The following is a 19,287-nucleotide window of genomic DNA, read 5'->3' on the forward strand; positions in this document are numbered from 1 at the left end:
ACAGATCGAGCAGGGCCATCTACCTGAAGGTGTTTGTGATTTGTCTACCTTCCTACTGATTACGACTTTGGTTTTAGCTAGATTGACTCTGAGGCCCTTCGATTCTAATCCTTGTTTCCACACCTGAAACTTCTCCTCCAGTTCTGATAGCGACTCAGCAATTAGAGCAAGGTCATCAGCATAGAGGAGCTCCCAAGGGCATCCCTGTGAATTCCTCCGTTATTGCCTGGAGGACTATGATAAATAGGAGGGGGCTGAGTACTGAGCCTTGGTGGACTCCTACCTCTACCCGGAATTCTTCACTGTACACATTTCCAACCCTCACCCTACTAGCGGCGTCCCTGTACATGGCCCGCACAGCTCTCACTAACCATTCATCTATCCCTAGTTTCCTCATTGCCCACCAGATAAGGGATCGGGGGACCCTGTCGAAGGCTTTCTCCATGTGTCAACAAAAGCCAGGTACAGGGGCTATCTTTGGCTAGGTATTTCTCCTGCAGCTGCCTTACCAGGAATATAGCATCAGTAGTACTTTTCCCTGGCACAAACCCAAACTGCATCTCATCTAAACTAACTCTCTCTCTAATTAGTTGGGCTATGACCCTCTCCGTAACCTTCATCACTGGTCCAACAGCTTGATACCTCTGTAGTTATTTGTATCTAGGGCATCACCTTTACCTTTGTAGCAGTTGACTATTATACTGCTACACCAGTCATTGGGTATGACCCCTTTGTGTATCACCTGATTAACTATACGGGTGACTAGGCTATAGCCGACACTACCAGACATTTTGAGCATCTCTGCAGTGATTCCTGATGGGCTGGGGCTTTCCCTGTCTTCATGCTTCTAATAGCCTTAGCTACCACGGAACTATCAACTCGGATAGCTGGTCCCTCTGTTGGGTCAACATTCGGCAGACTCTCTTTTCCCATTCATTTTTCATTCAGCAACCTTTCATAGTGGCATCTCCAAACCTCTCTCTTTGCATCCTCATTTAGCGCAAGTGAACCATCTTCCATGCGAACACACTTCTCTCCTACCACATCACGATTCTCTCTCACACACTGTCTTGCAACACGAAACACCTCCAGTCTTTGGTCCTCACGGCGCAGAACATTGGCAAATTTTTTCTTATCTGCTTCCCCTCTGGCTAAATAAACCTGTCTCCTAGCTTCTCTTTGGCAGTCTGATACATCCCCTGCTACCCCCATTTTTCCAGACTTCCAAGCCTGTCTCTTTTCTCTAATAGCCCTGTCTACAATATTGTTCCACCACCACGTTATTCTAGGTCGAGAGGGGACTTTGCACCAGCCACAGATCTGGTCAGTGGCTCTCAGCAGGTTGTCCCTAGAAACGTCCAGCTGTCTTCAACCCCTTGTGATGCTCTATCCCCTTCTACTTCGTCAGAGGCTTCAAGTAATAGTCCCTAAATCTCTGTCCATTTGCAGGATCTTTAAGCTTCCAGATCCTTCTTCTCCATATTTGTCGTCTTCTGGTTGTCCTCCTAGTCCTGATCCTAAAGTCACTAACTACCAGTCTATGTTGTGGGGTACATTCTTCAACCTGGGAAGGTTTTGGCATATATTTATATATATATATATATATATATTTATTATATATATATTAGGCTACTTTCAAGCCTTCGACATAAACTTGATTTTCTTTCCTATCTCTCTCTCTACAAAATTTAACCTTAGGCTACCTCAAGCCGTAATCCCATCTCTTCCCATCTTTCCGCCAATGGCGGTCTTTTTTCCTCCTCTTCTTCTTTTAAGCTAAAAAACTTGAAAATCGCCATTACCATTACGATTCACTTCTTCTTTCAATTTCAACTCTCGATCGATGCCCGCAGCAGCAAGTTCTTAAAAATTTATCTTACTATTTTTATTCGTTGTTACTACGTTTATTCATACATTGTTACGAAAACTTAACCTTTTTAGGCTACTTTCAAGCCTTCGCCATAACTTGATTTATCTTTCCTATCTCTCTCTCTACAAAATTTAACCTTAGGCTACCTCAAGCCGTAATCCCATCTCTTCCCATCTTTCCGCCATTGGCGGTCTTTTTTCCTCCTCTTTCCTCTCTTAAGCTAAACTTGAAAATCGCCATTACCATTACGATTCATTTTCTTCTTCAATTTCAACTCTCGATCGATGCCCGCAGCAAGTTCTTAAAAATTTATCTTACTATTTTTATTCGTTGTTACTACGTTTATTCATACATTGTTACGAAAACTTAACCTTTTTAGGCTACTTTCAAGCCTTCGCCATAACTTGATTTATCTTTCCTATCTCTCTCTCTACAAAATTTAACCTTAGGCTACCTCAAGCCGTAATCCCATCTCTTCCCATCTTTCCGCCATTGGCGGTCTTTTTCCTCCTCTTCTTCTTCTTAAGCTAAAACTTGAAAATCGCCATTACCATTACGATTCACTTTCTTCTTCAATTTCAACTCTCGATCGATGCCCGCAGCAAGTTCTTAAAAATTTATCTTACTATTTTTATTCGTTGTTACTACGTTATTCATACATTGTTACGAAAACTTAACCTTTTTAGGCTACTTTCAAGCCTTCGCCATAACTTGATTTATCTTTCTATCTCTCTCTCTACAAAATTTAACCTTAGGCTACCTCAAGCCGTAATCCCATCTCTTCCCATCTTTCCGCCATTGGCGGTCTTTTTCCTCCTCTTCTTCTTCTTAAGCTAAAACTTGAAAATCGCCATTACCATTAATTCACTTTCTTCTTTCAATTTAACTCTCGATCGATGCCCGCAGCAAGTTCTTAAAAATTTATCTTACTATTTTATTCGTTGTTACTACGTTTATTCATACATTGTTACGAAAACTAACCTTTTAGGCTACTTTCAAGCCTTCGCCATAACTTGATTTATCTTTCCTATCTCTCTCTCTACAAAATTTAACCTTAGGCTACCTCAAGCCGTAATCCCATCTCTTCCCATCTTTCCGCCATCTTAAGCTAAAACTTGAAAATCGCCATTACCATTACGATTCACTTTCTTCTTCAATTTCAACTCTCGATCGATGCCCGCAGCAAGTTCTTAAAAATTTATCTTACTATTTTTATTCGTTGTTACTACGTTTATTCATACATTGTTACGAAAACTTAACCTTTTTAGGCTACTTTCAAGCCTTCGCCATAACTTGATTTATCTTTCCTATCTCTTCTCTACAAAATTAACCTTAGGCTACCTCAAGCCGTAATCCCATCTCTTCCCATCTTTCCGCCATTGGCGGTCTTTTTCCTCTCTTCTTCTTCTTAAGCTAAAACTTGAAAATCGCCATTACCATTACGATTCATTTTCTTCTTCAATTTCAACTCTCGATCGATGCCCGCAGCAAGTTCTTAAAAATTTATCTTACTATTTTATTCGTTGTTACTACGTTTATTCATACATTGTACGAAACTTAACCTTTTTAGGCTACTTTCAAGCCTTCGCCATAACTTGATTTATCTTTCCTATCTCTCTCTCTACAAAATTTAACCTTAGGCTACCTCAAGCCGTAATCCCATCTCTTCCCATCTTTCCGCCATTGGCGGTCTTTTTCCTCCTCTTCTTCTTCTTAAGCTAAAACTTGAAAATCGCCATTACCATTACGATTCACTTTCTTCTTCAATTTCAACTCTCGATCGATGCCCGCAGCAAGTTCTTAAAAATTTATCTTACTATTTTTATTCGTTGTTACTACGTTTATTCATACATTGTTACGAAAACTTAACCTTTTTAGGCTACTTTCAAGCCTTCGCCATAACTTGATTTATCTTTCCTATCTCTCTCTCTACAAAATTTAACCTTAGGCTACCTCAAGCCGTAATCCCATCTCTTCCCATCTTTCCGCCATTGCGGTCTTTTTCCTCCTCTTCTTCTTCTTAAGCTAAAAACTTGAAAATCGCCATTACCATTACGATTCACTTTCTTCTTCAATTTCAACTCTCGATCGATGCCCGCAGCAAGTTTTAAAAATTTATCTTACTATTTTTATTCGTTGTTACTACGTTTATTCATACATTGTACGAAAAACTTAACCTTTTAGGCTACTTTCAAGCCTTCGCCATAACTTGATTTATCTTTCCTATCTCTCTTCTCTACAAAATTAACCTTAGGCTACCTCAAGCCGTAATCCCATTCTCTTCCCATCTTTCCGCCATTGGCGGTCTTTTCCTCCTCTTCTTCTTCTTAAGCTAAAACTTGAAAATCGCCATTACCATTACGATTCACTTTCTTCTTCATTTCAACTCTCGATCGATGCCCGCAGCAAGTTCTTAAAAATTTATCTTACTATTTTATTCGTTGTTACTTATTTTATTCATACATTGTTACGAAAACTTAACCTTTTTAGGCTACTTTCAAGCCTTCGCCATAACTTGATTTATCTTTCCTATCTCTCTCTCTACAAATTTAACCTTAGGCTACCTCAAGCCGTAATCCCATCTCTTCCCATCTTTCCGCCATTGGCGGTGCGCCCGCCCCCACCCCCACCACCAATAACGGTGAACTCTATTCTCACCACCACCACCACAATAACGGTGAACACTGTTCTCACCCCACCACCAATACCAGTATACCTGATCTCACCATCTACACCGGATACGCCTTACTCATCTACAACCGGGTACGCCCTCTCCCCCCCCTCCCCACTACCCCTTCTCCTCATATGCTTTCACTGTGAAAAGAGAAGAAGTGCTAGCGCCATAGCTCATCAACTGCCCACCGATCTTACGCTTCCTCCTGACACTGCTCAATTTTCCGACCATCCCCTTTAGTACCCTCCCGCCTCGTAATATCCTACGTTTTTATTTCTTAGGGAACCTTCACCAACACCCCTTCCTGCCATCGTTCCTCCATACCCCAACCTTCCCCACTGGTTGCTCCCCTATATTACCCGCCTCAACTGGACCCCCCCTCCCCAACTCAACTCTAGAATATCTGTATTTCTTCCTCTACCTAATTACGTTACTCAGTGACGATAAATGCTGGTGACTACAAAGACCGGGCTGCTTTCTGCAGCAATTCCACATACCCCCTACCCATCTAAGTACCCCGGATCCCCAAAGTACCCGGATCCCCAACGTACCCCGGACCTCGTTGCCCCCGTGCCGCGACACGTTAAAATGCTCGAACCGATCTGACGATGCCGGACCATCCGGCCCCTGTGCAGGTGGCACGTAAAAAGCACCCAATCCACTCACGGAGTGGTTGGCGTTAGGAAGGGCATCCAGCCGTAGAAACTCTGCCAGATTCAGACTGGAGCCTGGTGCGGCCTGGCTTCCCAGACCCGGTCAAACCGTCCAACCCGTGCTAGCGCGGAAAGCGGACGTTTAACGATGATGATGATGATGATGATGATGATATAGATATATATATATATATATTACACACATCTATACATACATACACACATACATACAAATATATATATATACACACATACATACAAATATATACATACATACATACATACATACATACAACATACATGCATATATACATACATACATACATACCTACATACATACATACATACATACATACATAAATATATATATATATATATATATTAATATTATATATATATATAAGTTCAGCAAATTTAGATTCAAATGAATATGGTACTAAGTCAGAGGCACCAGAATTTTGTATGGTATTATCCATTATAAATCCATGGGAGTGATTATAATCAAAAATAAGCAACAAGTATATCTTAGGTAAATTACTGAAGATATACTTGTTGCTTATTTTGATTATATACTATATATATATATTAGAAGAAATAAAATTCTCAGAAATCTGGATGGTTACAGATTTTTATTAATATGTCACGTTTTTATACATCATATATTAGCGCTTGCATCTACTCCAGTAGAATTTCCAGATTCTACTAGAGTAGATGTGTGTGTGTGTGTTTTTCTGTGTTTGTTTATAAAAACGTGACATATTAACAAAAATCTGTAAATATAAAACCATCCAGATTTCTAAGTACCTTATTTCTTCTAATATATAATACCTGTACATCATCTCCAAACCTTCTAACATATATATACATACATTACATGTATGTATGTATGTATATGTATGTATAATCCCTATTATGAGATGAGGTGCTCTGTGAATTAGATGAAATACATTTACAGAAGCACTAAACACATTGAATGTGATAACGACTTGAATCCTAATAATTATCATGAATTAAACATTACTCTTTACAAATTTATGATGATTGATGTAATTGATTATGCATAATATATACATAAACATATTTAGTCTCGCTGCAGAATTAATTATGAGTTTAAACCATAACGAGAATATAAAATCAAGCAATCAGCTTCATAACCCCATACAGTCATTAACAAAATATGTCGCTTGTGACTTACTGAGAGGATGATAAATGAATCCAAGCTTTGTTTTATAATTAGTTTTGTAATTTAGTGTGGGGTTTGTCGAGGAAAGTCCATAACTTTTCGGTGTTTTTGTTAGATTAGTAAGTAGATGAGGACATTTGTACATGATTAAAACAGTCGTTGCTGATTTGGGAATTAGATGCAGTTGTGGCTTTGTGGTAAGAAGCTTGCTTCTTAACCACATGGTTCTGGGTTCAGCTCCACTGCATGATTATATCAACCTTGGGCGAATGTTTTTTCCACTGTAGCCCTCAGCTGATCAAAGCCTTGTGTGTGGATGGACACAATTATACTAATGTATCCATTTATTTTAATTTAATCAAATTCTACGTCTTTTTTGCAGCTGAGGATTGCTCTACATTTAAATTGATGTAATGATTGCATTGTTCAATTAAATGGAGTTGCTTGAAACGACCGTACTGCATTACCTATGGATATCCTCATTGCTTATTTTGATTCTAATCACCTTATTTTGAATTGTATGGATAATACCATACTAAATTCTGGTGCCTCAACTTAAGTACCATATTCATCTGAATCTAGATATATATATATGAATGTATATATATATATATATATGTATATATGTATATATATGTATATGAGTGTGTGTGTGTGTATATTTGTGTGTCTATGTTTGTCCCCCACCATCGCTTGACACCGATGCTGCTGTGTGTTTACGTCCCCATAACTTTGCAGTTTGGTAAAGGTGACCAATAGAATAAGTACTAGGCTTACAAAAGAATAAATCCTGGCGTCAATTTGTTCAGTTAAAGGTGGTGCTCCAGCATGGCCGCAGTCAAATGACCGAAACAAATAAAAGAATATACATGTATACATGTGTGTGTATGTGTCTGAATGTACCTACCTACCTGCTTTGTTGTTGGCACTCCATCAGTTATGACGACGAGGGTTCCAGTCGATCCAATCAACGGAACAGCCTGCTCGTGAAATTTAAGTGCAAGTGGCTGAGCACTCCACAGACACATGTACCCTTAACGTAGTTCTTGGGAAGATTCAGCATGACACAGTGTGACAAGGCTGGCTCTTTGAAATACGCGTACAACAGAAACAGGAAGAAAGAGTAAGAGAAAGTTGTGGTGAAAGAGTACAGCAGGGTTCACCACCAGCCCCTGCCGGAGCCTCGTGGAGCTTTAGGTGTTTTCACTCAATAAACACTCACAACGCCCGGTCTGGGAATCGAAACTGCGATCCTACAACCGCGAGTCCGCTACCCTAACCACTGGGCCATTGCGCCTCCACCTGTCTGCCTGCCTTCATACATACAAACATGAAAAAGAGAGAAAACTCAACTGAATTGACAGAGTAGAGTTTAGATAAGATTGTTGATAGAACAAGTTCATTAAGTAAATTATAGTCTCACCCCCACCGCTCGCCGCTGCCGTAGCTAAAACATATCGAGTATTGTCGGGGTGGGTTGGTGGATACAGTAATGATACAAGATAAGCTCCAGAGAAATATATTGACAGTTGAATCAGGAGGTGAACCTTCAAGTAAATATTAAACCAGGATAAACAGAAGGCTCTTAGATAAGTATGGTAACAGATATATATATATATATATATATAATATATATATATATTTTTTTTTTTCAATATGTGACCGTGTGTGTGTGTGTGTGTGTGTGTGTGTGTGTATTGTTGGTGATTGTTTTTCTCCATCTTCCTTCTTTGGACTTTTTCTGTTTTCTGATGAAGAGCTCCGCTCGAACATGAAATCCTCTTTCTTTTCTTTCCTTTCCTGAGCGTCCAATAACACTGTACTTGTTCTACATCCTCGCATTGTTATTTTTTCTTCCTTGTTCTTGTTTAGATTGAGTATATATATATATATATATATATATATATATATATATTATATATATATATATATATATATATATATATATATATATATATATATATATATATATATATATATATATATATATATATATATATATATAAATAAATATAAGAGAGTTACCGTTAAGTGGTTAACTCTAGTGCTAAAAATAGCTCCTTATTCTGATATGGCCACCGAAGTTGTTTCCACAAAGAAATAACATTACCTTCAACGTAAGGAAAGTGAAATACAATGAAAAGATAGATTAATGCTGAACAATTGTTTCTTTATCAATATAATATGCAATTATACTCACATATTTATCTATAAATCATCATCAGCGAGTTAACCACTTAACGGTAACTCTCTTATATTTATGTATAAATTTGTATTGTCTCCCTGGTTTTTTATGTGCTAAGCCACTTGGTGTTAAACTGATGGTATTATTAAATTAATATCTAATTTTTCACCCTCATTTATGACTTATATATATATATATTATATATATAATATATATATATATATATATATATATATATATATATATATATGTATGTATGTATATTATATTAAATTAGAGACAAAACCACTATTAGGCAAATCATACAATGAAAAATTTAAGCCAATACATAAGATTATTTAATTTATATTATTTAAATATATAACAAAATTATTAAAAAAATATAATTAATATATCACTACGATCATTTCATGACTGTTAATTTCTTTAAATTTTCAAGTCACAGTCATTCATCAGGTGGTTTAAATATCTAAAATATAATCAATATTTTTAAGATATAAATAATATATATAATATAATATAACAATTTTACTTATAATAAACTCTATTATCAAATATGATTATATCGAAATCGACTATAATGTTAAATATTAACTTTAATTTATATGTATATATATGTAAATATATATATATATATATGTATATATATGCATATATAATATATATATATATATAATATATATATATTAATATATATATATATATATGTATATATATATATATATGTACATATATGTATATACATATATGTATATATATGTATATATCTATATATATATATATATATATATATATATATGTGTGTGTGTGTGTGTGTGTGTGTGTATATATATATATATATATAAGCTGTGTGACAGAGTGCCACACCCTAGCGGCTGAGGGAACCTGTGGAAGAGGTAGACCCAGGAAGACCTGGGATGAAGTGGTGAAGTACGACCTTTGAAATTTAGGCCTCACCAAGGAAACAACTAGTGACCGAGACTTTTGGAAATTTGCTGTGCTTGAGAAGATCCGGCAAGCCAAATAAGACCATAACCTCGTGGCCTATGCCAGGAGCATAACCAGCCCACTTATGCGTGCCTTTTCCTTCTTTGGACACTAAACTCTGCTTGCGAAGACCTGTTGAGGCAAGTGAAATCAAAATCAAAATCAAATTCAATGACTGGCATCCGTGCTAGTGGGGTGCAAAGAGCACCATACGAGTGTGATCGTTGTTAGAGTGGCAAACTGGCTTCCATGCCAGTGGCACATAAAAGGGCACCATTCGAGAGTGATCGTTACCAGCATCGCTTTACTGGCACCTGTACTGGTGACATGTGTAAAAAGATTCAAGCGAGGTCGTTGCCAGTGCCACCTGACTGGCCTCCGTGCCGGTGGCACGTAAAAAGCACCCACTACACTCTCGGAGTGGTTGGCGTTAGGAAGGGCATCCAGCTGTGGAAACTCTGCCAGATCAAGATTGGAGCCTGGTGCAGCCATCTGGTTCGCCAGCCCTCAGTCAAAATCGTCCAACCCATGGAAAGCAGACGTTAAACAATGATGATGATGATGATGATATATATATCATATATTATATATAGGGGGAGAATTCACAAAAAGCAACAGACGAAGATAGGTGGTGTAGACAACAAACAGATGTATTAGTATAATGCTCAGGAAGTGAAAAAAGTCTTTACATTTCGAGCCTATGCTCTTCCACAGAAAGGAACACGGAAAGAAAGTAAAATAATAAAATAATAAAAGAACAATATATTTCAAATGTAAAACAAATAACTTTATTTCTCTGTTATTTTGCAGATGTGACAATTTCACTGGCATTATACTTTTCCACAGTCTGACTGGTGGCACAGGAGCAGGTAAGGTGCTCTACATATATATGTGTGTTTGTGTGTGTGTATGCATCTCATTGTCTTGAGACATTGTGTGATAATTGTAAACAAGATTCACTGTCATACATGCAGTGTCATTTCTTTCCAGATGTGCAAATCTCTGTTCTCCTGATCTTCATTAATCTCATCATTTCCTCTACAGAATCTATGTAGTCCTTAGAAGGACATTCAGATTTACCAAGTGAAGATAATTACCGAGTCTAGTAAATTTCCACTAACTTGAGTTTCACCATCAATCGCTGTAGCCAGCTGGTATTGAGACCTGATATAAGAGGTAACATGGTAGCCACCAAGATTACATGTGCCTTGAAACCATTTTGGAGAATATTGTGCAGGAGTGGCTGTGTGGTAAGTAGCTTGCTTACCAACCACATGGTTCTGGGTTCAGTCCCACTGCATGGCACCTTGGGCGAGAGTCTTCTACTATAGCCTCGGGCCGACCAAAGCCTTGTGAGTGGATTTGGTAGATGGAAACTGAAAGAAGCTTGTCATATATATATATATATTATATATATATATATATATATATATATATATTATACATCATCATCATTATCATTTAACGTCTGCTTTCCATGCTAGCATGGGTTGGACGATTTGACTGAGCTCTGGTGAACCAGATGGCTGCACCTGACTCCAATCTGATCTGACAGAGTTTAGTGTTTTTCAGGCATAGTGTATCTTTATCATTATCCAGCATGTCCTTTGCTGCTGCTGCTGCTGCTGCTGCTGATGATGGTGGTGGTGGTGGTGGTGGGGATGACTGTGATGACGATTTTGATGATGATGGTGATGATGATTGTGATGATGATGGTGGTCTTGATGGTGGTGGTGGTGGTGCCCAGTGGCATTTCTGTCTGTCTTTACATTCTGAGTTCAAATTCTGCTAAGGTCGATTTTTGCCTTTTATCCTTTTGTGGGGGTTGATAAAATAAGAACCCAATTGAGCACTGAGGTTGATATAATCGACTTACCCACCTCCCAGGAAATTGCTGGCCTTGAGCCAAAATTTGAAATCAATATTTTTTAATTTGGTAAAGGTGTGACTTGAGGGAGATTTTGCTGCTATTTCTTGCAGGTTGGTCACACTTCCCCTTCATTGATTTGTTTGCCTGTTCATTACAAATTGTGACATGGAAATGATATTCACCAATAACAACCCCATTTGTCTTTGTCGGTTGGTATTTGTTGCGTAAGCCATAAATTTGTTATACAGTAACCCCTCAACTATTGCAGGTGTTATGTTCCAAAACCTCCCACGATAGGTGAAAATTCATAAACTGTACTGCATGTTTTTTTTTGTATTATTTTCATAATTTGTATATACTCTTTTACTTGTTTCAGTCATTTGACTGCGGCCATGCTGGAGCACCGCCTTTTTAGTTGAGCAAATCGACCCTGGGACTTATTCTTTTGTAAGCCTAGTACTTATTCTATCGGTCTCTTTTGCTGAACCGCTAAGTTATGGGGACGTAAACACACCAACATCGTTTGTCAAGCGATGTTGGGGGGACAAACACAGACACACAAACATATATGACCGTGGTCGAGACTTTCATAGTCTTTTCAAATGGCTAATAATGTGTGCGCGCACCACTACTACACACATTGGAAAGCATTGTACAACCAAGTACTAAAGAAGATCTTTCCTCCTCCATGAAACAAAGCTGTTCCCGCTGGACATCAACCCAGTATTTCTAAGCTACGGACCGAGTGATTTATTGTAAGGTTATCTCCCTAGATAGATTGCCTTCACTACGGCTAAGGAGCCCTTTCTACCCCACACACATACATATATATATATACATATATACGATGGGCTTCTTTCAGTTTCCATCTACCAAAGCCACTCACAAGGCTTTGGTCGGCCCAAAGCTATAGTAGAAGACACTTGCCCAAGGTACCACGCAGCGGGACTGAACCTGGAACCATGTGGTTGGTAAGCAAGCTACTTACCACAGCCACTGAAATGCAAAATAACCCAACCCACTCGCCTCCCGAGTTTCGTTTTCCATACACTATGTGCAATTCTTTGTTTACTCATCTATGCTACACTATGCATTTTCTTTTAATATATTTTAATTAATGTTATACAGCATTGTACTGTATTCTTATTTATTAATTTTTAGGTATGGAAATGCTTATCTTGCCACAATCTAAAAAATATAAATACCTATCAGCTGCAGAAACCATCGTACAAACAATAACTCTGAGCACCTTTTCAAACTCCACCCATCTAACACCCGTGGACATATTTACAAAGTCAGAAAACAGCACAGCTCCCATGACTTCAGGAAACCTTTTTCCATGCTGAGAGTTGCTGAAGCATGGAAAAAACTGCCGGCATCAGTTGTTAGTTGTCGGAGCACTGCATCCTTCAAAACTTCCATGCTTTCTGAGATTCGCCAACACTACACCTGATTTTCTCCCCTCCATACACACACAGGCATGTATCTGACTCATACATTGTTCGCTTCCCAGACATCTTTACATTACTGCATGTACTTTATATGCACTTTCTGACAAGTTGTGGTGCACCTGAGCACTGTATACAATAATTTCATTATTATTATTAAACCCGCGATATACTGCAGAGTCTGCGTGGCAGAAGTATAAGCACACTGGGCAAAATGCTTAGTAGCATTTCATCTGTTCTGTGTTCAAATTCTACCTAGATCGACTTTACTTTCCATCCTTTTGTAGAGGCGCAATGGCCTAGTGGTTAGGGCAGCGGACTCGCGGTCGCAGGATAGCGGTTTCGATTCTCAGACCGGGCGTTGTGTGTGTTTATTGAGCGAAAACACCTAAAAGCTCTACGAGGCTCCGGCAGGGGGTGGTGATCCCTGCTGTACTCTTTCACCACAATGGCGGTGCCCCAGCATGGCCACAGCTCAAGAGCTGAAACTGGAAAAACAAAAACAAAAACAAAAATATATATTATTCAGAAAAATCCGCAGTGTACTGGGGGTACGATAGGTGAACCGCGATATGATGAGGGATTGCTATATTTTCATCATTGGTGGATCTGATAAGACTGACCTTCATCGTTGTCACCACCACCACCACCACCACCACCGCACCATTATTATCATCGTCATCAGCGTCACAATCACCACCACCATCACCACCACTACCATCACCACCACTGCTGCACCATTATTATCGTCATCATCATTGTCACTATCACCACCACCACCACCAACAACAACAACAACAACAATAACTAAGAACCTTATTTGAACTTTAATCCATCTAAGTCTCCCTGTTTGTGTTTTGTTGCAGGGTTTGGCTCCCTTGTGGTGGAACACTTACGTGAGGCTTACCCCACCTCTTATATATTGTCCTGTGCCATTGCTCCCTTTGCCAGTGGAGAGAGCCCTTTGCAACATTATAACAGTATGCTGTCCCTGTCATGGTTACACAGGTAAGTGAAGATGGCCATTTTTCTCTGCCTGTCTGAATGTTTCCACAGAAACTGTTTGGGTTACTGGACTTTATATAAGAAGCTTTATGGGCATAACTACAGATTCCTGCCCCACTGACTTTGGATGATCATAACTTTCAGAAAAATGGATATTTTTTAATGAAATTTTCTACGAATATGTGTTATATCATGTAGATTCCGAATATACAAAACGTTTTGGGGAAAGTGTTTTAGAAGGCGATGAGGTGGGGAATTTCGGAAAATTCACCAATACACACATGCACATATATGCATACATACACACACAAACACACACACACACTCACACACACATACACACACAAACACACACACACATGCTCTCTCACACACATACACACACACTCTCACACACACCCACACACACATGCTCTCACACACATACACACACAAACACACACACACACACACACACATGCATGCACATACACAAACACAAACATACATAAAACACACAAACAAACACACACACACACACACACACACATACACTCACACATGCATAACATTGTTTATTTCATTCTATAGGTTTGCTGATGGAATAGTCATGCTTCCTAACGATGCCTTTCACCAGACATCGCTTCAGGAAAATGGTAAAATAACAAATGGCACGAAGCTCCCTGTTTGGGACATAAACCATTCGATGAGTCAAGCCTTGGCTGGAGTTCTCTACCTTACCGACAGTCTTTTATTTGAGAGGTACGTATATATTTTCAGTGAGGGCACGTGGCTTAGTGGTTAGGGCATTCGGCTCATGATCGTAAGGTTGTGAGTTCGATTCCCGGCGACGCGTTGTGTCCTTGAGCAAGACACTTTATTTCACGTTGCTCCAGTCCACTCAGCTGGCAAAAATGAGTTGTACTTGTATTTCAAAGGGTCAGCCTTGTCACTCTCTGTGTCACGCTGATTATCCCCGAGAACTACATTAAGGGTACACGTGTCTGTGGAATGCTCAGCCATTTGCACGTTAATTTCACGAGCAAGCTGTTCCGTTGATCGTATCAGCTGGGACCCTTGTCGTCGTAACCGGCGGAGTCTTTTTTTTATATATTTTCAAACTGTTCTACCAACACTCTTCGATCTAAAAAATAAGCCCCCGGGACATTACTGTCTTGAGCCCTGAAACCCATAGCGTCAAGTACCTGGTTTCCATCTCATAGAAATGACCAGGATTTAAGGTGGTGAACTGGCAGAAGCGTTAGCACGCCGGACGAAATGCTTAGCGATATTTTGTCTGCCGCTACATTCTGAGTTCAAATTCCACCGAGGTCAACTTTGCTTTCCATCCTTTCAGGGTTGATAAATTAAGTACCAGTTACGCACTGGGGGTCGATGTAATTAACTTAATCCCTTTGTCTGTCCTTGTTTGTCCCCTCTATGTTTAGCCCCTTGTGGGCAATAAAGAAATAGGTATTTTGTCTGGGATTGCAAGATTCCCTTGAAGGGAATGCCAGTCCATCAGAGGATTAGCCCTTTACAGCTGAACTGACTGGAGTAACGTGAAATGAAGTGTCTTGCTCAAGAATGCAATGCACCACCCAATCCAATAATTGAAACCGCAATCTTGTGATTGGTAGTCAATTCTCTAACCACTGTGTTACATGTTATTTCAAAAATGATTATATATTATTTTCAAATTGTGCTATTAGAAAAGAATGGATGGGAGGCAATGTGCCTTCCTGTAGAGATAGGTATCAGAGAATTTTCTGGAACCATATTTCACTCAATATGCAAGAGTCTTAGACTAGCTGCAAAGGAAACAAAAGAAGCTGCTAGAAAATTGTCAGAAGCTGCTGAGAAAGCAAGTCATTACATCTAGCTCAAGAGAAAAAGTATTGAGGAGGACAGAAACATCTGGTCCAGAGTCACGATGTTTAACTCAACAAAGCTCATACTGTTGTGTTTGAGTCTTATCACCTACATCAATTGACAGACCCTGGTAGGTCTGGTGTTGCAGTGAAAAGGGCCAAAACTCCCAAAGAGCTGCTTCACCGCCTGATGAAACATCAACTCCTGTATTTAGAGTTGGTGTGCAACAATACTCTCAACACACGAGTGTTTGCCCTAAACGTTTTGAAAGCTATCCTTTATTATGTGCCCATGTGTAGTTTATATTATGTTGCTGTTACTGAGCTCTGTTGATGGTGAAGGTATACAGGGTGAGTCTAGCTCTCAATAAATACTGTGGGAAGCGGTAGAAGGTAACATTTCTATATGGTAACATATCAGAAAATGAATGGAGTTATTGAGATGTAATAATTTATTGTTATTAAAACTGTTAACATATTTTGTTTGATTTAAAATTAATATCTTCAATTTGTGAGTCTCCTTTCTCGAGGAGTTTTAAAGCATGACTTGGCAAATTGAGAAATCAATGTCGTTATTATTATATTAATCAATATCGTTAATATAAAGAAATCAATATTGCTATTCATTTATTAATGGCTAGTCGTGCTGCAGAATCAAGAATCAAACCAATTTATAAAACCATTCCTCTATAAATGGTAAGAAACCATTATCATGGTTGACTTCCGAAATGACAACAACCTCTGGATATGTGGTGCTGTTTTTCAAAATTTTCCATTGTCCAAGAAGTTTCTTTTTTAAAATGTGTTTATCACATAAATAAAGTGGTTACGGTGAGGGCACATGGCTTAGTGGTTTGAGTTTTCAGCTCACAATCATAAGGTTGTGAGTTCAATACCCTGCAGTGTTTTGTCCTTATGTAAGACACTTTACTTCACTTTATATCACATTGCTCCAGTCCACTCAGCTGACAAAAGCAAGTTATATCAAGGAGCCAACCTTGTCACATTCTGTATCTTTATCCTTTTCTACTCTAGGCACAAGGCCTGAAATTTTTGGGGAGGGGGAAGTCAATTAGATCAACCCCAGTACACAACTGGTACTTAATTTATCACCCCGAAAGGATGAAAGGTAAAGTCGATCTCATATCTGTTAAATACTCTTTTCTACACTTAGCAGTTTGGCAAAAGAGACCAATAGAATAAGTACTAGGCTTACAAAGAATAAGTCCTGGGGTCATTTTGCTCGACTAAAGGCAATGCTCCAGCATGGACACAGTCAAATGACTGAAACTAGTAAAAGAATAAAAGAATATGTGCGCACAATAGGCGTAGGAGTGGCTGTGTGGTAAGTAGCTTGCTTACGAACCACATGGTTCCAGGTTCAGTCCCACTGCATGGCACCTTGGGCAAGTGCCTTCTACTATAGCCTCGAGCCAATCAAAGCCTTGTGAGTGGATTTGGTAGATGGAAACTGTAAGAAGGCCATTGTATATAAATATAATATATATATATATATATGTATGTGTGTCTGTATTTGTCTGTCCCCTCAACATTGCTTGACAACCGATGCTGGTGTGTTTACGTCCCCGTAACTTAGTGGTTCGGCAAAAGTGACCGATAGAATAAGTACTAGGCTTACAAAGAATAAGTCCTGGGGGTCGATTTGCTCGACTAAAAGGCAGTGCTCCAACATGGCCACAGTCAAATGACTGAAACAAATAAAAGAGTAAAAGTAAAAGAGTAAAAGACACAATGGGCTTCCTTCAGTTTCTATCTACCAAATTCACTCACAAGGCTTTGGTCAGCCTGAAGCTGTATAGTAGAAGATAATACTTGCCCAAGGTTCTACACCGTGGGATTGAACCAGGAACCACGTGGTTAAGAAGGAAGCTTCTTACCACACAGCTACACCTGAACCTATAATTATACCTGTGCCAATAATTACATCTGTCTACCTGTTTCATCACACGATATACACTTCCTAATTTTGCAGGGGTTACAGCCTTGGCAGTGAACCCTGGTACCTCCTGAAAACCTTGTGCTCCAGACCTGACACGAAGATTATATCACTGACTCACAAACGGCTCCGGTACGTAGACGTGTGGAAATTGGTTATTATTCCAACAATGGAATCTGTTAATGGAACTGGTCTCATTTCTTTCTTTTGCTCTGTGTGTGTGTATGTGCGTGCGTCTTTTAATAGTTTAGCAAGTAGGTAGGTGGATTAGAGAGAGGTGCCGTGAATGAATTCTGTTAACATATCTTTGCATAGAATAAAATAGTCTCAGACAGGAATGTTGTAATCTTTGTCGCCGTCGTTGTCGTTGTGGTCATCATCGTCATCATCACTATCATCATCATTGTCGTCACTATTGTTGCCACTGCCACCACCACTACCATGGCTACCAATACTACCATCACCACTACTCCACTGCTACCATCATCACCTCCTCCTCCTCCTCCTCTTCCTCCTCTTCCTCTTCCTCCTCTTCCTCTTCCTCCTCTTCGTCCTCCTCTTCCTCTTCCTCCTCCTCTTCTTCCTCCTCCTCCTCTTCCTCTTCCTCCTCCTCCTCTTCGTCCTCCTCTTCGTCCTCGTCCTCCTCTTCCTCCTCTTCCTCTCCTCCTCCTCTTCCTCCTCCTCCTCCTCTTCGTCCTCGTCCTCCTCTTCCTCCTCGTCCTCCTCCTCCTCCTCCGTCGCCACCACCAACACCAGTACAATCATCATCTTGATCATCATTATCATTGTCGTCATCACCATAATCATGATCATCATGATCAGCATCTTCATCGTCATCATCTCATCACCACTGATGCTACCACTTTGATTATCACACCACCACCACTGCTGCCGTTGCAGTCACCACCACCGCCACCACTGTTGCCGCCACCGTTGCCACCACCACAACCACCACCACCACCACCACTACCACTGCCATCACCATTATCACTACCACCACCATCTTTAACATTCACTGATGCCACCACCTTCATCACCTCAGCATCATCACCCCTATCAACCTCTCACTCCCACCCACCCCACTCACCTACCTCTATACTATTTCCTATTTTAAATTTTCCAGACATTCATGGGAGCAGAGTCTGACCTCAGTAACAAGATTATTCTCGGCAGCAGACAAGAAGTTTATATCCTTTTGCTCTTTGTTTATTTCCATTTGTGATGTTGTACTTTCACTGATTGCTTCTGCTACTGTTGCTATTGGTAAATGGAAACTGAAAGAAGCCTGTCGTATGTGTGTGTTAGTGTCTTGTTGTCTTTACATTGCAAAGCAGTTTCCATTCTTCTTCGTTTGCAGTCTTCTTGGCAAATATGTCTGGCCATGGGGAAATATGGACAGGAAGGGTTGGTGACAGGGAGAGGGTCCAACTGTAGAAAATTTATGTCATTTAATTCTGTGTGAGCCATGGAAAAATGAACATCAAAATGATGATGATGATGATGTTGATGATGATGATGATGTTGATGATGATGATGATATATATATATATATAGGCATAGGAGTGGCTGTGTGGTAAGTAGCTTGCTTATAAACCACATGGTTCC

General features: G+C 39.5%; 1 protein-coding gene across 3 annotated transcripts in view; it reads left to right on the top strand.

The window, feature by feature from the left end:
* LOC115222083 (tubulin delta chain-like) overlaps positions 1-19,287 on the top strand; it is a 51,415-nt gene that overhangs the window by 22,183 nt on the left and 9,945 nt on the right. For all 3 annotated transcript variants that reach the window (XM_036511255.1, XM_036511256.1, XM_036511257.1), the window contains 5 exons: positions 10,363-10,421; positions 13,737-13,878; positions 14,446-14,616; positions 17,719-17,814; positions 18,806-18,869. In XM_036511255.1, coding sequence (XP_036367148.1) covers positions 10,363-10,421; positions 13,737-13,878; positions 14,446-14,616; positions 17,719-17,814; positions 18,806-18,869 — 532 coding nt within the window. The remainder of the gene's footprint in view (positions 1-10,362; positions 10,422-13,736; positions 13,879-14,445; positions 14,617-17,718; positions 17,815-18,805; positions 18,870-19,287) is intronic.

The sequence above is a fragment of the Octopus sinensis genome, linkage group LG19 (assembly GCF_006345805.1).
Source record: "Octopus sinensis linkage group LG19, ASM634580v1, whole genome shotgun sequence".
Classification (NCBI taxonomy): domain Eukaryota; kingdom Metazoa; phylum Mollusca; class Cephalopoda; order Octopoda; family Octopodidae; genus Octopus; species Octopus sinensis.